Below are 27,301 nucleotides of genomic sequence, written 5' to 3'. Positions count from 1 at the left end.
TTTAACAAAGTTCACAAAGTTATGTATAGAAAGTTCAGTAGCAAAAGGGATGACGTTTAAAACTATTTCCAGCTAAGGTGAGGAGAACTAGCAAAGGATTATATACAAGAAGCAAAGAAGAACATGCACCAATTTGTATGCCTGCTCATTTCTACAAGTCTTATTCAGAGCAGAAGGAAAAGGCTCATGGATAGACACAATCAAGACTGCAGGGCTTCTTCTGGTACACATATGGGTCTGGTAGATAACACAGCTAGAGTTAATGGTGAGGCAAGGGACATCTGCTGAAAGCCGATTCCTAATACTATTGAAATACAAGAGGTTTGGACAGGAGTAGTGCTTTGCACTCAGTATATTACTTCCTGTATCATTTCAGGATTCACTCAGAAGTCTTCCGCAGTAGTAATGAGATATAGCGTAGGGCATAAAAAAGGGTGCAGGCCTGAGGCTGGCTTCCTTTTGCCAGACCTTTCCCATACCTGAGATTTCACTGTGACAGTGAGAGGCTCAGAGCAGGAGATCAAAATGTAACTATGAAAGCAACATAGCAGTTCAACATTTTCCACTGAATTCTGTGATGTTTGGGACAGTGTGGCTCCCCCCGGATCCAACTTTCACTAGCCAGCAGAAAGGAAAAAGCAGCTTGTGTGTGAACCTTGATATGATTTTCTCTGGCAAAAAAGAAACAAACCACAGGACATGCACTTCTCTGTATCTGGCATAAAAGAATCTCATGTGCAGAGGCTTGGACCAGGCCTTTCTTATCTTTGTTCTGTGCCAATCTGTGTGCATGACTAACTACATGGGGAGACGCTATCTTCTGCTTGGAGGCACGCTGTGCAGCATGGCCTTTCCTAGTTTGAAGAGACAATTGGCCAACAGACTGAGGCAAAGAGGCAAAGAAGGAATGCCCATAGCCAGGGAGACAGACCAGGGACAGACTGCACTTGCTCCCAGTGTGGAAGGGATTGTCACTCCCGAATTGGCCTTTTCAGCCACACTAGACGCTGTGCCAGAACCACCTTTCAGAGCGCGATACCATAGTCTCTCGAGACTGAAGGCTGCCAACATGATCTTCATTTTGATTATTTTCTATCTTTGGATACTTAGAAGGAATAGGAGCATACGCAAGTTCTTTCCCCATTTCGACATGATAGTAATTAGGTTAGTAGAGGCATTCTTGTTAAAAACACATACTGTATTTTAAACAAGGACATTGGCCAAGGTGTAAAAGGTTATTGCTGTTCTAGATACACATAAGGAGATCTCCGGTTTGGGAGTTAAAAAACCAACTGGCTACTTCAAAAAAGGCAAGCAAGCAAAAGTCAAATTGTCTCTCATAATGGATAATAACCCAGTTTCATTTTTGGATTCTACTAAACTCTGCATTGAAGAAAAATGAGCATTTTCAGATTACACTGCAGCCTCACACTGCATAACCATTGTCCTGCAACAAATTGTTCATCCCAGACCTCCAGTCAGTTTCCTTGTATTCAGAATAACTAAAACTCAGTATCTGGAAAGGATGCAAGAGAGGTAACAGTAAAAAGGGAATGCAAGAAGCACATCACTTCAGACTGCATATTTGCATTGAACAAAGCCTGAAGAAGAGTGGGAAAAGGAGTCTGTAGACCTGTAGTCAAGTATTTGGTATAAATGTCCTGCAAAATTCACCTGTACTGAGAGCAAATTGCTTTTTCTCCCAGGATACATAATGTTGGAGCATGCACTTTGATCAATCTGTGTGCCACAATCTCTCTCTCTCTCTCTGTGTATATGTATACACACACACACACACACACACACACACACACACACACACACACACACACGTACAAATGAATAAAATTCAGCTTATTATTTGCCCCATAAAGTCACACATCTTTTTCATACAATGTGAATTGACCATGCCATGATGGGACAACTGAGTGTTTTGAACATAGCACCATTTTCTTTTGCAAGGCAAAACTCAGCTTTAAGTATTTCTCCACTCCTGGTGTTAACCATACATCTGTTTGAACTGGTAGCATTCATTGCAATATCCATTACACTTGTTATTGCCATAGTGATCACAGGCAGGGGCTCGGCAACGCTGTTTAGGAAGTTCATCAGTTGAGGGTTCTCTCCGAGGTCCCCCAGTCTGTGCCCGCTGACTGGTGTGGAGACATTCTTGACAAAGTTCCCCATTTCTGGAAGCTAAGTTGTTCCTACAAGCGACTGTGTCACATTTCCGCCTTGGAGAGCTTGGAGGCATCTGCCGTAGGTCTCTGCGTTGTCCTGTTTGCTGAAAACATTAAAACACATTGTCAATCTTCAGTGCCGCAAGAGGTCTCATCTCTATTTACTTCTGACTGTGCTTTTGCTCCTGTTATTAAAGCCGCATTATTGACAGGGAGATTTCTAAAATAAAGCAAGGGAAGGAATTTAACTGGACTCACTGGTTCTGTAAGCTGAAAAACGCATGCTGCTTTTGATCATGCTATGTGAACATCATGCAGCTATCTAGGTAAGGCCTAATCTTTACAAAGCTTGGACATAGTTAAGAGGTTGTTGTCTTCCCATTATAATGCATGTATAATGAATGCCACCAGTTCAAATAGATGTCTGGTTAGTAGCAAGAGCATAGAAAGAACAGTTTTGCCTTGCAAAAACAAATCAAGTTGCATATAAATATATGTTCTCTTCTATTTAGATCCACAAGATATAAGGAAAAAAAGAAATAGAGGTCATGTCTTGTTATCCACTGGGGTTCTGTTGCAGAACCCCCAGTAGATTAAAAAAAAATTAGTGGATACCAAATCAGTGGAAAAATAGCTTTAAAGACCCGCTTCCAAGTTTCTTGCTCCTCCATTGTCACCTCAGAATACATTGGCATAGACGCCATACCACATTCAGCCACTAGATGGAGTGAATAATGGAATATAGTGGAATGAAATTATAATTATTTAACAACGCGAAGGTAGGAAATTGGATTTTGATGCTTTTTTTCCCTTGTTACAAGACATTTAATAGTGGACCTCGGTATCAATGGTAAGTCAAATCAGTGGATCCCGAGGTTCCACCTGTATGAATTTGCAAACATGCTTGATTTTCTTTAAAATCCTGCAGGTTGCAAAATGGAAAAAATCAAATGAATAATTGCCCAATCACATGGGCTAAGTTTCCAAAAGTGTTCAGCATGAGGTTAACAAAAGGCAAGTTTTCCAGATGTGCTCCACGGGGTTCCCCCCCCATAAAACTTACATATATTTTCCATCACATCATACTGTGGCACTCTAGTAACTTTGCTAACTACTGTGATACAGTATGAACAGAATTACAACTAAGAGCCCAATCCTAGACATGTCTTCTCACAAGTAAGTTCCATTGTAGTCAGTGGGGTTTACTCCCAGGTAAGTGTGGAAAGGATTGCAGCCCAAGCCACATATATGGTCACAGAAACAATTTCCTGGTTGTTTGGAGTATTTGCATTAATTTGGCTAGATAACAAAAGCAGGATGGAGTGAGAGAAACTGGTGGTAATGTTCATTACATTGTCCTCCTGAATTTCAGACAATATGTTAGTGACGTTAGTGACTTAAAGGGTTGGAACTGAAATGTACAATGTCTTAAATGGATTTATGAAGACTTTCTAAGAGGTAATTACATTCCTCCTTGATCAGTGCACAATATACATTCAGACAACTTATTTCCTTCAATCTACTGACCTCTGATTGTCTCACTAGTTGATCTTCAGTCCTTCTGGCTTCACGGAGTCGCTTGCTTTGGGCTTCAATAAAACATTTCTGGCAGTATCCCTCAAGCATTGTGCTACCAATGGTGTCGCACTCTCTACCTAGGCAGGAAACAGTGTTCTGGTACATGGCAGCAGAAGCTCCTGAATGTCCTGAGGCAGGAGAATTTCGCTGAGATTTTCTGTTATGAAGCAGTGAAGCATCTGTTATGACAGAACAGGAAGAAAATTGTAACTTCCATGATCAAAGCAAACTGTGGCTTACTCCCATGTAAGTGTGGATAGAATTGCAGCCTTAGTAACTGGAACTGTTTATTAACAGTCGCTTTCTTGTACAGGAAAGCTCTCTATCCCTGACCCATGCCTTGACCTTCTTAAGCTCTTCCCTGCCTCAGTCACTCCACAAACACAAATCAAACTTTCCTTCATCTAATTACTATTCACATTAGCAGTGCAAAATTTGCTTCACACACTTGATTGTCAGGCTTCGTATATTAGGCTCTTAGCATCTAAACAAATTTTCTCCTCCCTGTGCATTGATCTATCAGAGCAGGACAATGTTTTCTGAGCAGTTTAAATGGTGGTTGTGCTCAGTATCATGAGATACTACGGTGACTCCCTCTCCTTTGAACCCAAACTGGATCTGTAGCAAGGTTTTAGAAAGCCCGCATCTACCTCATGTGTTGCAGTTGCAAGCATATGCAGCTTGGTACTCGCTTTCTATCTCTCTCTTGCGTAGCTCAGCAAAATCTGAAAAGGGCACTGGAATTTTTGACATTCTGTTAAATGACTAATGCCGCTTAAAGTATGCTGGGCATTTCTGCAGCAGCTTTATGTTCCACATTATGACACAGAATCACAAAACATTGAGAAGTATGTTTCATCTCCCTGTTTCGTTCTATTTGCATTTGCCCTTCCTTTGCCATTTCAGCGTGAACAGAAGCACCTTTCCCATGGTAATGTGGCACAGAACAAAAAGTACATTTGCTTGCTCACCTTTATTCTCCCGGTACTCAAAGTAACAGAGTGTGCAAAAGCCTTTGTTCTGCAGAGTTCCAAAAAAGCTGCAGCCAGCTTTCCTGCATTTACTGCTTCCCTTCCGGTCTTCCAACCTCTGGGGTAGAATGTGCCCCACTGCATGGGATGGCTCCACCGCATGGTTGCTCGTGGTTGCCTGGAAGGACTGTTGAAGGAGGCTCTGTGACAGGTGGGAAGGATCAGACGAGGATCTCTGGTGGCCCGAAGGCACAATACCTGAACTGGCATTTGACAAACGGTCCGTAGTCCTTCTGAAGCAAGTACTGCACATGCCATTGAAGGTCCTGTTGGTCTCCTTGAGGCAAAACGAACATGTCACACAGTCTGAATGTCCTGGGTCATTTGGGTTATCACCAGAGCTGAGCTCTCTGGAATTGTAGCAGCGTTCACAGAGTCCATTATATTGCACGTTTAATGTAAAAGGACAACCTGGGGTCCTGCACTTCATTGCGTTGGTTTCGCTGTACAGAAAAAGGCTTGGGGCTGTGGGAGGTGCAGAGCGAGGCCCTGGTACCAGGTCTTTGGATGTCCGTACAGGAAGCTTAGAGTGCTCACCCTTTGGTGAGCTGGATCCACTTGTCCTGGATTTCTCAGACCCTGTTCGGAAGTTCTGCCTCCTGGCTTTCATTCCCTGCTGCCTCTGTTCAAAGCATTCATGGCAGTAGGGCTGGGTGCTCACTGACATATAGAAGGGGCAGTTGGGGGTTTCACATTTTGCCTCCACCAGCGACAGTTGAGACAAAGACAACTCCAGTCGGTTTCTGACACTCATTTCCCTCCCAGCAGGCTCAGCATTTTCTTGCCACTTCTTGTACTCATGCTGTACCAACTGAAAGTAATCTTCCACCAGGTTAATTTCTTTGGGCAAGTTGCCTTCATCCAACCTTCAGGACAAAGAAACAAGGAACTGGTAAAGGTAATGAACTTAAAGCGCTGGAATGGCTGCTTTCTTACATTATCAAAAGTGCACCATTAAAAATGGTACACAACATATGAAGGCAGAATAGAAAAGGGCATGATCGGAAAAGGGGGTACATGTCTCCATGCTGTGGCAACAGAAAGCAGCTACCATCAGTGTCTCTTTGAGCAGGTTAGCTTCACACTGTCTCAGCACGACTTATAGAACTGGGCTAGGTTGCAAGGAGACAAGTAGGCTGTGATCTCTATAAAGGAGGCATTCCTATTCTCCTCCCTCAGTTGTTGGATATCTTCTCCATTACATGGCAAAGCACTTCTGTTTTCATCACAACACAATTTTGACTGAGCCACACTACACAAACAAAGTGGCAAAATCCTGGATGTGACTATTTCAGCCTGTAGGTAGAAAGGTGTCACGTTTGTGAATGCTCCACATAAAGAAAACACCTTAAATGTTGTACAATGACTAGTTTAGTCTAGCATCTACCACCAATAGTCTTGTATCTACCACCATAACAGTGTGCTAGATTGTAGTTTTTATTTTTGGGACCTGATCTATACAGGCTCAATGCTAATCAATCCAGACCAGAATCTAGCCCTGAATTTCCTTTTGTTGTTCTCAAACTACTGCGAATGGTGGGAAACTATTCCATACAGTATTAGAAAAGCAATAAAAAACAAAGGACAGTAAAGGCAAAAGGGATGATCCAGTCCTAGGAATACTGAGGACGAGTGTGGCTTGTTGGATATACTGTAGTGGATAATGTTGGATTTGGGTGAGGCATCATAACTGAGTGTTACTCGAGGGTACAATGACATTGCTGTCTCCTGTCATTACCTCTTTGCAGGAAAAGGAGGATATAAATGTGATGAATAAACATGAACTGCCTAAAAAACCATCTGTATTGAGATCCTTAAGGAGAGTATAACCTTATTTTGTACTTTCAGAACCATCAGAATGTACTTATTTGGTACTGGACATCTTTGAATTCTCTAGGACTACACACAGATAATTCACAGCCTGAAAAGGATTCCTGAAAGTGAGAGATGGAATACATCATTCAGCAAGGTTTTCACCAAGTTATAGAGGTGGAGGAAGAGGAGAGCCAGACTCACTTTGCAGCATTAATGAGATGAGTTGTCCCAGGATCCCAGCCTTGCACAGGAATTTCTATTAGCATTAGATAGTCTCTTAGCAGCTTTTCTTTCTCCCTTTCTTCAGAATCTGTTAGAAAGTGCACCCTGAAGTCTTCAAACCTGCCTCTTTCATAACTGACCAGTGGGACTGCCCGGATCTCTGTGGAAAGGGAAACAGATTGCTGCTGTGGAATCAAATATAGCGGTGGACATGATACAACAGTGAGAAATACGAACAGTCTATGTTTAACAGCCTTCAGAATTAACAAGCTGTTATTAGGACTAATAACAAAATAGCAGAAAGAAGGGGAGGGGCCACAGCTCAGTGGTTGAGTGTGTGCTTTGCATCCAGAAGGTCATAGGTTAATTTACAGCCATCTCTAGTTAAATGATCAGTAGTAGCAGCAGCAGTAGTAGTAGTACTTAACATTTGTATATGCTTTTTGAGTATACAAAGTACTTCACATGTATTTTCCTGATGCTATCCTTACAGTTTAGTTTGCTATGTAAACCACTTTGTTATTATTAAGAATATATATGGTTACCCAATAAAAATGTTTACAAACCTATCACATGAATAAATATCATGATTCTCATATGCATCTCAGAAGCTGAGAAGGAACAATTTGCCTAAAGCCACCTAGTGAGGATTCATGGCAGAAGTGAGATTTGAATCAGGGAAGTCCTGATTCACTGCTCAGTCTCTCACCCCTAGATGTTAGTGATTTAAAAGACCTGCCTCATGTCTTGAGGAGCAACGTACTAACAAAGTAGACAATATGGGGCCAGGTGTTCTCACTCCGTATGAGGGAACTTCAAAATGGGACTGGAATTACCTACGGCCCATTCAAAAGTAGGTGAATAATGCCTCCCCACTCCCTCAATATTTCATACACAACATCAGATAGCTGTGAACCTCTGGAGAGGGGGCACAAAATTATTACTGAAAGACTACAGAACACATGGATAATATTCTGAGATATACCTGGGCCACTGTCCTTCAGAACAACCAGTGGAGTGAAGTGCATACTGTCATAGGCAAGGACGATGGGGAACCGGTAACACTCTTCTGCTGGCCAGTGGAGAGGCAAGTAAATCCCACCAATGTTCAGTGGTGAAAAGCTGGAACCTGACTGCAAGCTTCGAAGCATTTTGTCTGTTCAAGACAAAGAATCAACAAATTATTATGAGAAAGTATTAAAGCTTGTAACAGTTGATATAAAAACCAAATCTGCTTTTACAAAAAATAATTTTTAACTTCACAAGTATGTTGATTCAGTTTTCTTTTTAAAAATGGTAAAATCAAGATAATACAACAGGTAATCATCTTCATCAATTGCAAAGATAATCAAAACATTCTTTTTTTCCCTTTCTTAGCCCATCTTTCCTTTAAGAAGCTCAAGGTGGCATACATGGTATGTCCCACCAATTTATCCTCACAACAATCCTGTTCAGTAAATTAGGCAGAGAGGTAGTGAACAGCCCACGAACTTCACCCCCAAGTTGGAATTCAAAGCTAGTTCTTCTCCAATTTTCATCTTTCACTCTAACCACTAAACCACACGGTATTTTGGAAATGTGTCCATTTAAACCAAATGATCTGGTGGATGGGTGTTTCCCTGTTTTTGTGAACAGCAGAACTCTACAAGTTGTCAAGTGTCCATGTCAATTTCTACTAGTAATGATCTGAATGTCCCCACCTTCCATTTCTGCAGGATGGTTATGTGCACACCCAGGCAACTTTCTCTTCAAGAATGCACCGGGAATGATGCTATTCCATGACTTAATATCATTCCCCAATGCATTCTGGGGAAAAAAGAGTGGGCAACTAAAGTCAGCCATTGGGAAGACAGCTGCTGTTGCTGTCTCCACCTCCTTTTGCAGCCCCTCATTAAATTGTTCTGTTTTGTCCCAAACTGCCCTTCAGCACCCTGAAATCTGACAAAATAGATGGAGGTGAGTAACTTCTACTATTGTTTATTGAAAACATCTGAACTCTCTTTGTGGAGGCGTGGCCTCTATCACACTAGAATGTATCTTCCTTTGAACATGGTACTTTTGCAGTACAAAAATGTTCATGTTTTAGTAACATGCATAATTCAGGCAAGTCCATGTGATCACCACACAGACACAGGAAACAAAAACAAAAAAGTATTTCAGTGCCTTTTCCAAGAGCAGCCTCAATGCTTATCACTAAATCTATAAAAGTACCTACCTGCAACAACTATGATTGGTCGTCTTAGGATGTTAACAAGGACAAAGATATGGATTTCTTCCAATGAGTTGTACTGAAGCCCCCTATGAGCAACTGATGTTTCTGCAGATGCCATTTTGATGAGGTTCTCCCATTCATCCTCCCAGTTCTAAAGGAGGAAAATAAAAAACATATGAAAACCATATCAATCATTATGCAAAGCTGGAGGCCACTGTGCCAAAACTTTCCTTTGAAGTATTTTCCCTATGCTGCCTTGAACAGAGAAGTCAAAACAAGGAAAACGCTTCACATGGGGTGATTTTTCTGTCTATGCCTATCTAAATGTTCCTAAAAGAGAGGATGGGTTTTTTTTCACTTGTGCGATAGCAGATTTCCCAAGAGCGTCTCTCCATAACAAGAACAGAGGGTTGCCAACTTTTAGAGATGTGGGTGGTCCCGGGAAATAACCCATCTCTGTGGAACTTACTTAATTTGGAAACTCCATAGTAGTGAAACTCTTTGTTAATAAATTGGGCAATGCAGTACAGTTAATGGACTAAAATGTTTTACTTGGTTGACAACACTGCAATTTTACTTTCTTAAGCTTGTTTCCATAATTGCTTCTCATCCTGTAATTATGCACAGGAAATCATGATGAACCCAACCATACCAGGGTTTGAAACGTGCTTCACTGCATAAATCAGAATGACTTACCCTGGTGTCATAGCAGAGTCCCGTTGCCACAAACTCCTGTGATTTAAGTGTCTCTCGTTGCCAGCGCAGTTTAAAGTTCCATGTATCCACTTCCTTAAGTGTGCTAAAAAGGGTTTTTCTCAGGACAAGGTCGACATCTTGGACACCCCACATGTACTGGGATGCAGCATGCATGAGACAGTTTCCATCACCTACCGAAAGTGAACAGATTAGGTTTGTAAAAAAATAAATGTAAAAGGTCAAAAGTCAGTCAGTTCCATAAATCATGACATACATATTGTAAGTTGGGTATTTCAGAAAGCAAATCTTCATATGAAGCTGCCTTATTCCGAATCTTCCCACTGGTCTGTTTGGCCTAATATTGTCTGAACTGATTGGCTGTGTCTCTCCAGGATTCCAGGATTTCCATTCCCAACCCTACTTGGTGAGCCAAGGACCTTCTCATGCCAAATATGAGCTTTATCATTATGTTTTGATCCCACCAGGTCCAGATGAACTGGCACCATGTCCAAAGCTTTCAGGGGAAAAAACTAAGAGCCCAATCCAAATCTGGGCAAGTACCAGTTGCCCGCGTGCTGCCCAGAAGACAGCTGTCACAAAAGTGCTGTAAGGCACTTCATGGCAGCCAGAATGATGGAGGTGTCAGGTGGGAAGGCTGGCGTGGACAGGCACTGGGCATTCACACTGGTTGGAGGAACCGTCAGAAGCATCAGTGGTAAGTTCCCCGCCAAGTGGTAGGAAGGCATTCCAGGGCGGGGGGAGGAAGGGGGGAAACTGGGCTGGGGAAAGGAGGGCAGGAGGACAGTTCAGGTCTGAGAGGGGGTGGGGTGGCAGTAGAGCCGGCAACCACATCCTATCGCCTCTTCTGCACCTGCAAGCCCTACACAGGTCAAGGTGGATTTGTGCCAGCAATAGAGCTGGTCCAGATCCTAGCATACTCCTACCGACTGCTAGGGTTTGACAAATGGTAAGGGAACAAATGCTCCATTACCTCAAGGAGACCTCCAGCTGTCTCCCTGGTCCCGCAGGATATTGCAGAGACAATTTCGGCACCACTGTACCGCAGCACAGGCAGCTCTGTTAGGATTGGGCTGCCCAGCTTCCTGGGAACATGCATGCAGGCACACATAGGAAAACAAATGAAATACAGTATTAGCTACTTTTACTCCAGCTCAAAACAGTCCATTTAACAGTTGACATGGCCAGGTGCATTTCCCTTTTACTTCACTTGCCATTTACAGTCCAGCAGGTAGTGACTGAAAACACTCCAAAGGACACTGTTCTTTCCAAAGTGATCAGAGTCCACACAGTCAGCACTGGGTTTCATAGGCTTTGCATTTCTCTACCCAAAGCAGTTGGAGCAAATGGGAAAGCAAAGGAGAAACTGAAACTCTATTTATAAGAAATGGTCATAAATTTCCCTTGGACATATATTGGATGCTATGGTTATGAAAAACAAATATTCTTGTACAAAGCAGCTTCCTCTGTTTTAATCTTGACAATTTCAGTTCTCCCTATATTAATTTTATTATTTTTCACATTTTTTATACCACCCTTCTTCCATGGAACTCAGGGTGATGTGCATTTTTCCGCTCCTCCTTCTGTATAAAATATACAACCATATAAGTTTCTAGCCCTCATGCTTGCAAAGAAAATCCCTACAAAAATTTGTAATGCAAAAAAACAAAACAAAACAAAATATTTTACAAGATCTCATTTTCATACTCCCTTGACAAATGGCCAAACTGTTTTAGCAGGGTCCTTTTTTACCCTAAGCAGAATTTGATCTACTCTAGTAACAAAGCTGAAACGTTTTCTGTAATGGGTCTGGAACTTAACAACACCCAGCACTGTGCAAGCCCTCTGAACTGCAAAGAATGTTCTTGCTGACCTGTCTTTGAGCAATCACATCTAAAACAAAAGTTGGGAAATGAAAGGGTCAGAAAAAGAAAGTCATGGCATTAACTACTGAGCTGATCTACAGTCTTCTAGCTTCGTAGAAGAAAAAAAAATGGCATACAAATAGGACAATCATTACATCCTGTTAAAATTTTCCCTTTGCAAAATCTAGAGCAAAGATAAGAGGTCTTTTTTTTTTCTTGTGTGTGCTTGCTTTCAGTTCTTTATTGAGAACCACCAGTTCAAAATTCCCTAAGCAACATTTGGAATTCCCCAGTGTTAAGACATTTGACTAGCAATTGAGTAACAGCTATTGTACTTCTTGTTCTGATGTGGAGACATTTGAACTGTGAAGCACAGACTGGACTTTCCAAGTGGGTGTGGTCAGAGTAAGCTGGAATGTCTATTCATTATAGAAGCGAAATTGCTAGTCAGTAGATGTTGGAATTTTTTTAAATTACATTGTTTCAATCCTCTTTTTTCTGTTTTTTTAAATCAACACATTCCCTCCTCATAGCATCAAACTACTGTGGTGCGTAAATCACTTTAATTTCTGCAATTGCATGTAATCTTTTGTTAAAATGTTTTGTACTGCAGTCATAGAAGCTTTTATTTACTGTACTTGCTCTTAACATCAGTCAAAAAAGTATCCTCTGAAAATACATCTGTGACTGTATGTACCCCAGCGTTAAGTCAACATTGTTTTCTACAATGCTTTCTCTACAATGATTTCTCTTATTTATAAACCACCCCCTCCCACGTGCACAGAACCCTCTATATGTACAGCTCTGCATGAGGCGAGGGGTTCCCCCACTTAGATTTTCTACTGAAGCACCCCTCACCCAAAAGCAGGGCAAAGTCAATGGGGAACTGAGAAGACTCAGCAGAATGTCTATGGAGATCCCCTCCATGCTTATAATGCTACATGCCCAGAGGATTCTGCAGGTGTGAAGGGAATGTATTGTGTGGTTTATTTTATAAATTCTATTAATTCATTCTTAAAGACCCCTGCTGACGACTTTCTTAAGACTCCTGAGAAAATGTAAAATCTGTAATTAAAATGGTTTCAAAAGAGACTCATGAAGTTACAAGCCCATTTTCCTGCCTTCCACGATTTATCCTAAAAAAATCCAGTTTTTAACACACCCTTTTCTCTGTATACACCCAGTATCGTCAAAGTTAGGTTGAGCAGACAGTCTGTTACCACTATATTACACTCACATCTATCATGCATAACAGACAGAAAAAAAGCCAGTTCATTTTCACATTTTCTGCCTCTAACCAGAATACAGAGAGAGATATAAATAGTCCAGCTTTGGAAAGGAGCTTGGAACCGTTTTAGCTGTCTAACTTTGGAGGGTTCCAATGAAGAGGTCAATGAAAGAAAGCAAGGAAACACTGGTAAGGACCAACAGCTTCTATACGTATAAATACAATAGCCCATTACAAGGCCTTTGTTTGGGATCCATCTGCCATTTCTAACCCTTGACCAGGAAACCTTTTAAATTCTTTGATTCTTTAATTCCTTGTACTGCATTCTCCCTTACATCTCCCTAGGGCCAGCCCATCCAAGAGACCAGCCCATCCATGAGAACAACTGAAGTAGATGCCTCTGGGCCCAATCCTATCCAACTTTCCAGCACTGATGCAGCTGCAATACAGCCCCAAGGCAAGGGAACCAATGTTCCCTTACCATATGGAGGCCTCCATAACTACTCTCCCATCACAAGAAGCAGTGCACACCCCATTGGCACAACTACACCAGGGCTGGAAAGTTGGATAGGATTTGGCCCTCAGGCAACAGATGGGGACTCCATGTCTGTTCTGCTTGCCTTCACTTCACTGCTCCTTCTCCTCCTCCTCCTCCCTGAATTGGAAAAAGAAGAGGCAGACAGAGAAGAAGAGAAAATATGGAGAGGATAATGCTGCTGTGAGTACTGAACACTGGAGAGTGGGAGGAGCAGTGGCTGGCACATAATCAGGTAAGGGGAGCAGAATCTGGCGTGCTGAATTAGGAATTCTTGGGCTGGCCCAGCTCACACCACAGTTGATAACAACTGACCTACTCAAAAGGCTTCTGTAGATCTATAGCTTGGGATCTATAGATGCCATGAGCAACATCCCTAACAGGAAATGACAACACAGGATATACATTTTAAAAATAAATAAAATTTAATGATATGTGCATTCACTTTCCCGTCCTCTGTGAAGGGATGTGAGTTCACTAAATTTTGTCATAGCTCTGGGAAAATTCATCCCCCATATTAGTTACATTTAACAATGTGTAGGATACAGGAAAATTTAAGAGAGAACTTGATGAACTAATAATATACAAAACCTTGTATCTGTGGGTAGCTACAGACATTAGGGAAGTGACAAAAAGAGGAAATGGACATCCTCTTTCCCCATTTGCAGGATAATGCTAGAAGCAGCAACCTGCATGTACGTTCCAGACGAACATTTGACTCATGTAGCTTCCCACAGAATCAATGTGCAAGTCAATGTGGGATCGATAAGGAATGGTTTACCACAGGTGTAGACGGAGAAAAGATTGTGTGCAAGTTATTTGCATATCTTATTTTTGGTACTTCCCATATTATTGGAAGCCTTAAATAGTACCATCTCTCTCTGTCCTGGGATAAGATGATGAATTTAGATATTTGTCATGTCTGGAAGAATGCTGGCTAGGCAAATATAACATTTCAAAAGCAGGTACTGTTTTTAGCTGCCTAGAGCTCAAAAGGAAATTATAAAGAAAGAACATGATTAATAAGCCCTTTGATATGCATATGGATTTGCTGGTTATTAGTTTTACATAAAGCTTAATGGGAGTTTTATACCATGTTGTAAACAGTGCATTGTCAAAAGCCTTACCAAATATTAGCATCATTCTCTTCTAGACTCTTAGATAATGAAATCTGTTATAAAAGCAGCTTTACAAGTCACCTCCATTCCCTTCACATTCTTCCTCAACATTACTGGTTGAGATCCAAAGACCCCCTTTAGGTATTGTCCAAGGTTTTTTTTGACTTAAAATAAAAGACCCTCATATTTTAATTAATGGGCCCAATCCTATGTGCCATGGAACTGCCAGAACTTGTGTTCCGGTGGTGCAGTGTGCTTTACAGCAGTCACAAAACACAACCTACCATTCTGCACAGCCAGGCTGCCACTGCAAGCAGTGGTGGTATGCAAGTGGCCTCCATAGAAGCCACAGTGCTGGTTAAGTCACTGTGGGGAGTGGGTGATGTGTGGGCAGAACAGTGAGAGGGAGGAACAGGGCAGAGACTGGTTTGGAGAAGGGTTGTTGAGGCCAGGAAGAAGATGGTATCAGCAGCAGCAGCTCTACTGATATCCTATTCCCTTTCCCAGTGTCCCAGGCCCACTCAGATTTGCAAAATAGCTGGTGTAGGTCTAATTAGACCCATCAAAGCAGCGGAAACTTACATCTTGGCAAGGGAATGTTCCCTTAGCAGAAGGAGACTTTTGGGACTGCACTCCGCCCCCTTACCACAGGATGCTCTAGTGATGTGGCTGCATTGGTGGGATAAAGGTGTTTTAGACAGAATTGGGCTGGCAAACTACTTTTAAAACTTCCCTCCATTTCAAAAGGGGTGTACCATGAGGCATAGAGGATTGCCAGCTGAGACACATAAGCCCAAAGTTCCATGGACATGCAGAACTTTGGTCAACTTTATTTCATCTGTGCTGTAAAGCCGTTCTTGAATCATCATGGCTTCCCTATTCTATGGCGCAAGCTACAAGTTACCTGTACAATTGCCTGTATCACTTTCTCAGATTACAGGTAGCCTGTACATGTCATTACATGTCATTTTTGTGATCTGTACTGTATGGACATCATGTTGAACAACAGTGCTAATAGTAATACTCCACGTTCGGAACTGGAGTTATGAATTATGCTTTTTGCGAAATGCACTTAATTGTCTTCTCTATATTAAAATGATCCAATCCGACTTTATATTTATTGAAACATTTATAAATCCATTCCACACTATTTAATAAGGCATCAAGTCAGCTCACAGCTTTCATAAAACAATAAAATCTTATTTAAAATAAATGTCGGTTATAGTGAGACAAAAACAAATCAAGAAAAGGCCAAATGGAACAAAGAAGTATTTATTGCCCATTTAAAAATGGGCAGCATGGGAGCCAGCTGGGCTTCCTGGGGGAGGGATTTCCACAATTGGGGAACCGCTGCTGTAAAGTTGCTGTCACACATTCCTACCAACTACAGCTGCCTAGGCAGTATGCAACAGGGCCCCATATGCAACAGGACCCCAGAAGTATACACAAGTTATAGAGACTGGGAAAGAAGAAAGAGCAATATGATTTAATGCATATGTTCCTATAAAAATAAGTTACTTTTGTGAACTGTTCTGAAGTTCGTATGAGAAAGAGCCCTATAAGAATAGGTGTAAGACACATCTACTGTCTTCAGCCTGATACTTCTTTGGCATCGTGAGCATTCATTTAAAACCCAATTTTGCAAGAAGCAGACAAGCAACCAATTCAATGCAGCAGGCAGTTCCTGCCTTGAGGACCACATTCATAAGGCTTGTCTACATGAAACTTTTAAACTGGTTTGTACATTTATTTATGCTGAAATTTATGCTCTTGTCTTTCAAGACTTCAAGGTGAAGGAAGATGGCATTCTTGTATGACAGAGCCACCACGTCAGCTGTTCATGTGGACTGGCTCATCACTTATGATGATTTGTTTCACACCAACATAAAGCAGTGGTGGTCATGCTGACATGGTGATGTTCAAGTATAGATTAACTTTTGGCTCCTAAGCTAGTCTGAAAAGACCGATTTTCTGAAATCAGAAGCCCTGAGTTCATTTTTTAAAGCTCTTGAGATAATTCTCAAGTACTCAGCATTGAAGTCTTTGAAGGAAGAGAGGAAAAATACATGAGAAATAAATCTAATAGCTGCATGAATGAAATGTAACACTAAGAGTCAGTTGATTCCAGTTCCTGGTTAGGTTATCTGAGAAGCTTTGGATGGTACAAGGAAGTGCCAACCAAATAGGAAATGCATAAACTGTCATTTCAAGAACTATGCTAGAAGCCCCAAAAGAGGATGTTGAAATCACATATATATTCTCTCTTAGCAGTTTAATGCAATACAAACCCCACATAAGTGTTCATAAAGTCACCTCACTCTTGTGGGGACAAAATATACAACTTGCACATGAACTTAACGCACCCAGATTCTTGAAAGCAACAAACGGATGTATAGTATACAGATTCACAAAGTCACAAAATTTACATCTATGTGTTTGTTTGCCATTATGCATAATTTCAACAACAAGAAGAAAAAAACCTTTCATTATTTTAACTTTTGAAAAGCACAATTCTAGCTGAGCAACTTCTACTCCGGTTTCATTCATGAAATCCATAAAGCAAATGTGTATCTGGACTGCGGAGGCAAAGATACAATATGTTCAACTCACCATTAGTCTTCAAAGGCATAAGTTTTTTAACTTCTCGGCACCAGTTAAGCTTCCGTTGACGTTCTAGTGAGGTCTGGGTTGCTTGGTCAACAAGGGCTTTTTGAAGTATCTCCTGAAATTGAGGGCAAAATTGGCACATTCTGAACATTTCAATGGTGTATCTGTGCATGGTCTTAAAATGGTGGATTATTCCATTGGTACACTTGACAAGGTCTTCAGGCATTCTCTCTCTTAGCTTCACAGCCTTCAGCATGTTGCTCAAGTACAAAGCTTGTGGAATGATTTGTGGACCAGCCATTTTCAAAGAAGAAACCTAGGAGAGAAACAACATGAGTTTGAGACGGTTTCTTGTAATCTTCTCCCTGCTCCCATTCCCCATATGGCACATAACACTTTTTATTCATGGTTGACTTTACAGCAGGAAATTTGTCCTAAGTGCCCTTTCTCAATATGTGCTCTAGAAGAAATGAACAGTTTCTTCAGAACAACTATGTTGAAACCATTACAGCCACTGCTTACATTTGCTAATGGTTTGTCACACTTTCTAAGCACCTGTTGCTGGAAAATACATCTTTTATCTAAGGAGAATACTTTAGTTTATGACAGTTGTAGAGATATTACACCGAGGTATGCCCAGTAGTACAGAACTAGAGATTCAGGATTACTCAGCTGTAATGTATTCAGCTGTCAAAAATTTCCTCTTAGCTTAGAATCCCCCTATATAAGTTTTCCATTTATATTCCCCTTATGATCAGACTGACTGGTGACCCTGGGGATTTTGATATCTTTTTTGGTGCCTTTCCTACAGCACATGGCACAACTTCAGTTTCTTGACCTGTCTATCCTTAATTACATATGCAGCACCCAAGTTCCCCGCATGAACATTTGGATGGCATGGAAAATATGCTTACGGTTTGGGGAGTAGGAAGATACTCTCAATGTTAAAGTAACTGGACCAGCCAGTCCTAGAATTCTGTAAGGCAGGCCTCTACTATGTGGATGACAGGGCAGGAGAACAACACAACCTAGGACCCAACTACTATTTAATTGAGGGTACAACGGTCTCATGCTTGATTTTCACAGCACTAAGTTACACCCAAGACTGGACAAAGAAAACATCTAAAAGAATGGATTTGCATTGGTTTTCTTTCTGCTTCCATTTCTATAGGTTTACTGTCCAATCCTACTCAGCACTGGTGCAATGGGGCCGCATGGTCTATGCTGTATCCAGCATTGGTTACAAGCAGGCTGGAGGTTTACTTGGCGTAAGGGGACATTTGTCTCCTTACCCTGTGTAAAAGCCCAGGATGCCCAATCAGGCTTTTTGGATCTGAGCCAGCAATATTGCTGGTACCAGTCTGAGAAGGCCCTTGTAAGGCCGCCAAGTCTGGGAAGGGAGGATACAGTAGAAGCCTTTTCTGCTGAGCCGCCCCCATTCTACCCTCCTCCTCCCCTGGTACATGCTCTCCGCATATCCGTTCCACCCTCCTGCCACCTTCTTTCCACCTCTGTGTCCCTTGGCACTGCACTCATCTCCACCGGTGGCCAGGGTTCTGGATTCAGCAGAAGGGAAGGCAGTACAGGCCTTCCCACTGGTGCTACTTCCCCATGAGTTGTCATTAACATGCTTTATATGGCACATTTGCAATACCTAGCATTGGCATAGCGACAGTTAGGACTGCACTTTGGGTTAGTTTTTTTTCCTATAGGTAAAGTCTAAAAGGAGCCCCAATATATGCATTTCAGCTGCTAAACTTAACAGGGTGTTTTCAAATTTGTTGTTCAGAAACAACTTTTTTATTTATTTAAATCACCACCACCCAAACAGGATCTGAAGAATAACATGACAGAAGGCCATTGAAAATGTTTGCCCCAACATGGAAAGGTATTGACAGACTCTGAATAAAAATGTAACATCAATCCTGAACCACTTGTCTAGAGGACATTTTAGCTAAAATCAATGCTTCTAAATTAATATGTTTAGCACTGGGTTGTAAATATACCATGACACTGGGCCAGAACACTCATGGAATATGATGGGCAGTCCAATTCAGCGCACATTCCCATGTGCCAATGCAGTGGCACAAGCACTGCATCGCATGGGGGAATTTAGCAGGTAGAAAGCCTCCTTGAGTAAGGGGACATTTGTCCCTTGCCCAGGGGTAAGTTCCAGCCTGCACAATGGGTCTACTTGGACCTGTGCAAGCTCGATAGCTGGCATAAGTCCACGTTATCTCATGTCAGTGGATCAGGCCTGAGAAGAGGGCATGGGATGTGACACATATATATTACCTTTCATCTTGTACAGCAAAATATGGAAAAGCACAGGTACAATTCTAAAATTACTCTGCCTTCCACAAAACTGTTCTTTCAGATACAATCTATAATCCTATGTAAATTTAGGCCCACTGAACTACAAGAGTGTATTTATACATGTGTTTTGTGTGTGTATTTCACACCTCAAGCTAGATGCCTGATCCTGCAGGTCTCTAAGGAGAATAGACAGTTCAGATCAGTGCGAAGAATCACACAAATAAAGGATTTCAACATTGATAAGAGATGCATGCTTAGGCCCTCAACTGGTTGTTTCCAGAGTTGAGAAATAGTGGAGTATCCAATTTGTTAAGCTCAATTAGGATGGTAATTAACATGCCACTTCTGCCAGCAACAGCTGTTCTCCTCCTTTTACAACTCATGTCAAGGATTGATGTATGCTGCCCATTTAAAAGTCATAAGTGAGCCTAATCCTGGCTATGTTTACTAATGAGTGAGTCCCAATGAGTTCAGTGGCAGTATAATCCTGTTCAATTCTTGCACTGCTGGAGTGTTCTTGGGCTGGAAGCAAGGCCCTTTACAGATTTACAGCAAAATGCAACAGATCATTCAGTGCAGACTGGCTGCTGCAGCAAGCAACACACAGCTGGCTTGAGGCACGAGTGGCCAGAGGATACCCAAAGGTGCCCATAAGTCAGCATAGGGCATGGGAGGGTGGGAGGAAGGAGACGGAATGGGGCAGGGAAGAACAAGGCAACAACAAAGCAGTACTGATGGCAGCAGCACATGCTGATATCACACTCCCTTCCCAGCCTAAATCCCCCAGGTCCATGTGGACTTGCACCAGTGATACAGACCCTGGGGGATGGTGCAGGTTTACCCCAGGGCAAGAGAACAAAAGTTTCCTTACCCTGAAGATGCCTCCAGAAATTCTCCCATGGAATACAGTACACACCATGTTGGCTCAGTTGCATTGCCATACAGGGAGATGAGGAAGATTGAGCTGCCCGACTCACTTTTGGAGAGGGATGCTCAGGGCATTACAAGCAATGAAACCGACTCTCATGACATCTCACCTATCACATCTCATCCTATGGAAACACTATCACTGCTGCTATAAACACATCATCACTGCTGCTACTGACAATGATATTATTCATTACTGTTTTAAAAACTAGGCAATACTTTGCAAAGGATATGAAAACATAAGGCACCTGCCATTTCCAAGCTATTTCTGCCAAGTCAGTGAAAAAGAGATGAATTTTGACAAGGGTTGCCAACTTTTCAAGCAGCCACTGAAGTGTATCTTTAACAGGAGATTGATTAGCAAGTGGTAACTTTTATGACCATGCTGTAAAAAGCTTCACCTCCTGATTTCATATAAAGCTGCTATTAATTGCACAAAAGGAGACCAGACCACTTTTGGTCAGTAGTCAGCACTAATTCTGATATATTGTGGGTTTCTCTTTTCTCCACAAAGAATGCCCAGGGAGAAATACACATGAAAAATGTAATTTGTGAATGAACAATCAAGATGTATTCTGTGAAAATGAATGGAAGCAGAAGGGAACAGGAGCCCAATTGTGCATCCTTCCTAAACCTTCAAAAGACCCTTGCATTCCCACACACTTCTGATGTGTATTTCTCCACACAGAGAAAAAAATAGACTTGATTTTGACTTATAGCCTCATCCTGTGCATCTCCTCTCAGAAGTAAATGTCTCTGAGTTCAATGGGATTACTTCTGAGGCTATGATGTGAAGGCACATGGTGGCCTGGCTAAACTGAAAAGGGTCATTGCTTGGATGGGAAGCCATCTCAGAATTCTAGATGTGTGCTAGAGTTCCATGGCAGAAAGGCAAGAATATAAATGTAAAAGATATGTGCCACTGTAGCCTTAGACAATCCACAAACCTCTTGCTGAAGTATCATGGTTTCCATAAATTAATGTAAAACTAATAGGCAAGATAGCTCTTCTTGTACTGTTGTGTATTTTTTTAAAAACAAAATACAGAGAATTTATCAATGCCGTTGCAGGATGACAATTCTGTAGGTCCACAGAATACAAACAACTGGAATGAGACTTTTATTTCACTGGTTCTCTCTCCCAGTGCTTATATGGAGCACAATCACCAGAAGAATTATACCTTTTATCTGCTAACCAAGGAGGCAGGTCTTGGAAGATAGCCTTAGGCCTTCAATCCTTGTACTCATCTATCCTCAGATATTCTAATCAAGCATCAAGGTCTTGGCCCCAGCAGGAAGGAATTAATCCTTCAAATTTATCACCATGCAGGAGGCAGTTCTGCCTGACTGCTCACATCATGCAAAAATTGACTTTACACCTTCTAGTTTAATCCAAATCCTTTGTAAGTTCCACAGACATCAGTGCAATTTAAGGGTGCTGTTCCATTTCAAACATTCGGTTAAGGGGAGCTACAGGACGCAAACTTGTCTTTGCTTGGGTCCAACTGTTGGGAGTGCTTCTAGCAAAAAGTTTCTTTCCTTGTAACATTAGGCAACTGAGGCCCAAATCCTAACCACAGCACTGACATAGCTGTGCCAATAAAACGTGTGCTGCATCCTGCAATTGGGTGGCACTCACGGAGGCCTCCTCAGAATAAGGGAATGTTTGTTCCCTTACCTCGGAGCTGCATTGCCCTTAGGTCAGTGCTGGAAAGTGGGTTAGAATTGCGCCCACAGGAAGCTGCCTTATACTAAAGCAGACCACTGAACCATCTAATGCACTATTGCCAACACTGACTAGCTGTTGCTCTCTAGGGTTTCAGACAGTGGTAATTCTCTGCCCTATCTGGAAATGCCAAAAACCGAACCTGGAACCTTGTACATGCAACGCACATGCTCTACCACTAAGCAATAGTCCCTGTCTAGTCAAAGCATCCAAAAAATTATAACAGACTTTGATCTGGAACAGGAAACTCCAAGTTGCAGTCTCTGTTCCACCTGGAAACTCATTGGGGGACTCTGGACCAGTCACTATTTCTCAGCCTAACCCATCTCATAAAGGTGTGTGAGAACAAAAGGGAGGCCAAGAGTCAGAGGTACGTTAGAGAAAGGGAAGTATATAATTGTGAAAAAAATCCATAATGTTGGAATGACCAGGCATGACTACAGGCTTGCAAAACTACAAGGAATATCTCCACAGTTCACATTTCTCATGCATGCGTGTGCCTGCTGTAAACAAATACTATGTGCCCATAAACTGTTTAATGAAATTAAGGAAGTGTAAGATCTCCTAGTTCCAATCTGAGATACACTTGAAATAACATTATCTATTTCAATGGTATTGTCATCAAAACCCCTGATTAGGGATCCATTCACAAATCTCCTGAAGTCCACCAGCTGGGAATCACTGGTGTAGGAACCAGTAATCTGTAATCTGGATTGTAATCTCTCCAATCCTTCATTAATGTGCCCCTATTAGAAGGAATTAAAGACTAATCAACTGACTCTAGAAGGACTGGTTAATATTATAAACAAAAAGAACCAAAGATATTAGAAAACATCTTGATGAAAAGCATGTACACATGAAGAGCTTTTAGCAATAATCTAGCTGGGCTTCCATTCCAAAAGGCACATAATGAGAATCAGTAGGACTGGACTGTGTCCTTGTTTTTCTCCAATGCACTTGTTGTGATACAAGGAATCATCGTTAGCATTAAAAGAGCTGAAATGAATTTTCTGTGACATAGGGCAACATACAGTTCTCCACATAGCTTATGCAAGTTTTTGTTTCAAAACGTGGGAACATGCATATTTCATAACTATTTGAGAGAGCTGTCATAAAGTTATATAACTATGTGCCACAATGAAACAAGTATTACTGGTATGTGTATGCAGCAGGGCTTGTAACCAGAGCTTAATTTGTACCAGGCTCAACTCTGAAACATGTTTTTAGTGCCAGGTTCAAGCCCAGGCCCAGTACATGTAAAATAATAAAGGAATGTTCCTCTGGGTATGTGCAGATTGCCCAGTGGTGTGGGTAAGGCCATCACAGTTTCTCATTCACACCAAGGGTAAAGAAGCAGAGTTTCCAGAACACAGGAATGACATGGTTTCAAGAGTGGTTCGCAGAACGCATATTTCTTAATGGAAATCAAATTTCTTTTCCTTTCTCCCTAAAGAAACAAAAGCAGGAAAACCATAAACTGGATTTACAGCCAAATGTTCTCTTCTAGCTGAATGTTTGCTGCCTTCCATTACACCTGTTTGGTGTAACTCAAAAACTTGCACACACTGGCGCAAATGGAGGGGAGGGAATATTGCACCCAAACTATGTTTTCTTCTCTTGCAAGTTCCTGCACAGCGTCAACCCAGTTCTCTATCCTCCAACTCCCTGTTGTTTGTTTACACAACACAGTTGCACTGTAAAAAAAAGGTCAGGGACCTATTTCACAGTTCTGAGGATGGCTGGTAAAAAACCCAGAATGGATCGGTTATGCTGGAAGGGAGAGCGTTTTTGAAGTGGAAACACACACAGAACAAAGCATGGAACGAAAATCTAGAGGCAGGAAGAGTCCCCCCCGCTAAAGAGACCCGGCTAGATGTGCAAATCCACAGGAGGGGATGCGTCCCCCCCTCTGGGACCAGCATGTGCTCCTCCAGGCACGGCCCCCCCAGCAGCCGCAAGAGCAGCCTCCTCCCCAACCGCAGACTTACTGATCGGCTCTTCGGAGACGCGGATCTGCCAGTCGTGCCCTCAATGCAGCCGAGCCAGGCTTGGGGCACTGCCGCCCAGGAAAGCCATGGCTCCCTCGCCCAGGAAGATGGAAGGCAGGCGGGCGGGCGGGCGGGCGGGGAGGCGTGTTTTGCCGCGATCCGCTTTCGGAGCAGGACTGCGGTGGCCAGACAAGCCTGGCTTTCCTTTCTCGGCTGCCCCCCGCCTCGGTCCTCCTGCTGGTCCTCGGCTGGAAGCCCGAATGAGCAACTCTCCGGCTGCGCTGGCCCCCCTCCTTCCCTGTTGTAGGTCGCGGAAAACACACACACTCGCAGACACAGCGAGCAAAAACCCCGGCGCTGGGGATTTCCACCTCCGCCAGACGCGCGCACACACACCCGGAGAGGGACTTTCCGACATGTGACACCAGAACAACAGCTGCGAAGCCAGCCAGCCAGCCCGCCCGCCCGCCCGCTCGGGGCCGCAGACCCTGCAGGGGGCGCTGCGCGAGAGCCCAGGCTGCCAGGCGCACAGCCGCAAGTCCTGCGCGCCCTTCAGAAACCTTCTGGGCTGGCAGCCTGGCGCTCTGCCCGCCTGGATCACCTCCAGCCTCTTCCTCCCCTACATCCACGTCTTCAATGTCTTTAAAATAAATGATGTTCTCCTATTATTTTGTTCTCCTGTCATCATCATCATCACCATCATCATTGTTATTATTATATTTTTGCACGGTCATGTTGTTTTTGACCAAATTTTGTTTGTATCCACCAATTGAGTGAGTCCTTCCCAAGGACTTATTATTATTATTATTATTATTATTATTATTATTATTATTATTATTATTATTATATTTTCCCACAGTCAGGTATTTTGGCTGGTTTGTTTTATACAGACATCAAGTCCTACAAAAGGACCTGAGATGCCTGGTTTTTATCCTATAAATACTGTTGCAAAATGTAAGCTGTTCCCTGGAATGCTGAGTTTTGCGGTTGGCAGATGGTAACTTCTGAGGCCCCAATGCTGTTCAGGTGCTCTTCAAGGTGTTTTGGAATAGCACCAAGGGCACCAGCCACCACTGGGATCACTTGGGTCTTCTTCCACCACAGCCTCTCAATTCCTATTTGTAAATCTTTGTATTTTGTTATTTTTTCCAGTTCTTCTTCTGCTCTGCTATACTCTGGTATTATTATTATTATTATTATTATTATTATTATTATTATTATTATTAGTATTATTATTATTAGTAGTAGTAGTAGTAGTAGTAGTAGTAGTAGTACTGTCTAGGTTTTCATGGCCAGCAGTAATCCAACAATTTAACATGACCGGATGGGAAGACCATAGTTGTATCAAAGGATTAAAATTCATGTTGTTAAAAAGGTCCAAAAAGGTCCAACATTTTGTTCTGTAACTTTTTCAGAACTTCATCAGGGAACGAGCCTAGATAGGACATGTTTCTAGAGAGGAGGTCTGAAACCGCAGTTAGGAAGCAGCACCCTCCAGGTGCTTAATGAGAAGTTAATTGCTTGGCTGTAGAGTTCCATTTTGCTGTCTAATAATGTGTCCTATCTAGGCTCACTCCCTGACAAAGTTCTGAAAAAGCTACAGAATGAAACATTGGACCATTTTGGACCTTTTTAACAACATGGATTTTAATCCTTTGACACAACCATGGTCTTCCCACCCAGACATGTTAAATTGTTGGATCATCATCACTGCACCCACCCTGTGGTGGCTGGTGTTTTCTAAATAGCAAGTCCTTCCCAAGGACCTTTAGGATAGGATGTTTACATAGTAGAATATGTGCAGTTCCAAGTAGAGCTGCCTTTTGCAGCTCATGTATAGTAATTTCATTACCACCTCAGGTGTACAGGTGTTTGTCCAAGTTTGTTTGAGGTGGGGCCTAATGCACCCACTACTATCAGTACAATTTTTGCCTTTCTTTGCGATAGTCATTCTAGTTCAATTTTTAGATCTTTGGATCTGGTTACTTTTTCATATTCTCTGGCTTCAGTTCAGGCATCTTCAGGTGTTGCCACATCTATAATCTAGACCAGTGGTTCCCAAACTGTGGGTCCAGGTTCTACCAGTGGATCGTGACCCAATATTTGTTGGGTTGTGAAATTGACAGGGCAGATTAGGCTATATGCATCAAGGGCTAAACAAGCTGCTACTGGGGGGGGGGGAGCACTGCTGTCCTATCACCATTATATTCACAGAGGCTTGAGAGGCTGGCTGGTAAACTGATACTTTTTTTTAGGTGGGTCCCAATGCTAAAAAGTTTGGGAACCACTGACTAGACCATTTACTTTTCCACTACAGTTAAAACTGGTGTATTATGTGCCAGATATTTATCTGTTTGGATGCAGAAATCCAGAGTATTTTAATCTCTTCAATGTCAACAATTTTGTCTGGTTTGTGGTCCCACCATTTCATGGGCTCTGCTAAATTGTATTTCTTGCAAAGATCCCCGTGCACAAGGCATGTTACTTGGTTGTTGTGGCTTTCCAGGTAATCAGTCTGTGAGATTTTCTTACATCCACATACCCAATATTGGACTGTTCCTTCTGCACAAGTGGAGTTTGCTATCATTGTAAGACTTTTCAATCTAGGTCTTGATCACATTTGTTCTGAGTACCTGTTCTTGTCCCACTGATAATAGCCTTTCAGTCTCCTCCTTTACTTTCTTTAGTCATCACCAGATCTTTTTCTTAATTTCACTTTCAGTATTCTTTGAATATTGGTCTTCCTCTGTGATCTCTTCTCCAAGCTGTCAATTGTTCCTTCTGGTATTGATCTTTTGCCCCCTTATCTTTTGGAATGCCTGCTTTTCTAACCCAATGCTTCTTCTTGACTTTTCCTGATGTAATCCATTAGGCCTCTCGTTTCTTGCTAAACTAATTGCTTGATGGACTGCATTCCATGCCTACCTTCATTGTAGCGGTGCCTGAAGGATGGTTGAGACCTGCCTAACAAGATGTGATTGACTGGGAGGAAGCGCTGGGAAGAGGACTGAAGGCCTTAGAGGAGATTAAATCCACTGGAACTCAGGCTGTGTTAAAATAAAGCTATGCTGGTGCCTGCATCAGTGTGGTAAAACTCCAACTTGCGAGTCTCATGAGTACTGTATATCTAACCTCTTCAATGTGGAGGTTACCCCATGGGATGAGGTGGGTGCCCTGGGGGCTGCTACACACTTTCAGAAGCAAAGGCAGTGTTATGAATTGCCTTGGTGTGGGAAGAGT

The 27,301-nt window shown here is 42.3% G+C and overlaps 1 protein-coding gene across 1 annotated transcript; it reads right to left on the bottom strand.

The window, feature by feature from the left end:
* Positions 1-24,297, bottom strand: TNFAIP3 (TNF alpha induced protein 3). The gene is made up of 9 exons (XM_066611232.1): positions 24,062-24,297; positions 17,109-17,421; positions 9,735-9,925; positions 9,042-9,189; positions 7,812-7,982; positions 6,806-6,986; positions 4,730-5,655; positions 3,708-3,937; positions 1-2,284 (listed from the first exon to the last, which is right to left on the bottom strand). The coding sequence occupies exons 2-9, from the start codon at positions 17,404-17,406 to the stop codon at positions 2,000-2,002; spliced, it is 2,430 nt and encodes an 809-aa protein (XP_066467329.1). The 5' UTR covers positions 17,407-17,421; positions 24,062-24,297; the 3' UTR covers positions 1-1,999.
* Between the last annotated feature and the right edge of the window lie 3,004 nt (positions 24,298-27,301).

This window comes from Tiliqua scincoides, chromosome 1 (genome assembly GCF_035046505.1).
Source record: "Tiliqua scincoides isolate rTilSci1 chromosome 1, rTilSci1.hap2, whole genome shotgun sequence".
Lineage (NCBI taxonomy): Eukaryota > Metazoa > Chordata > Lepidosauria > Squamata > Scincidae > Tiliqua > Tiliqua scincoides.
Note: the sequence above shows the minus strand (reverse complement) of the source record. Positions and strands in the feature narration are given on the sequence as shown.

Excerpts from the sequence above, each read along its gene's own strand:
- TNFAIP3 (XM_066611232.1), bottom strand. The coding sequence starts at position 17,406 with ATGGCTGGTCCACAAATCATTCCACAAGCTTTGTACTTGAGCAACATG. Across the intron at positions 5,656-6,805 it reads CATCTCATTAATGCTGCAAA|GTTGGATGAAGGCAACTTGC; the intron begins GTGAGTCTGGCT and ends TTTGTCCTGAAG. Across the intron at positions 3,938-4,729 it reads TGAGTACCGGGAGAATAAAG|ATGCTTCACTGCTTCATAAC; the intron begins GTGAGCAAGCAA and ends CTGTCATAACAG.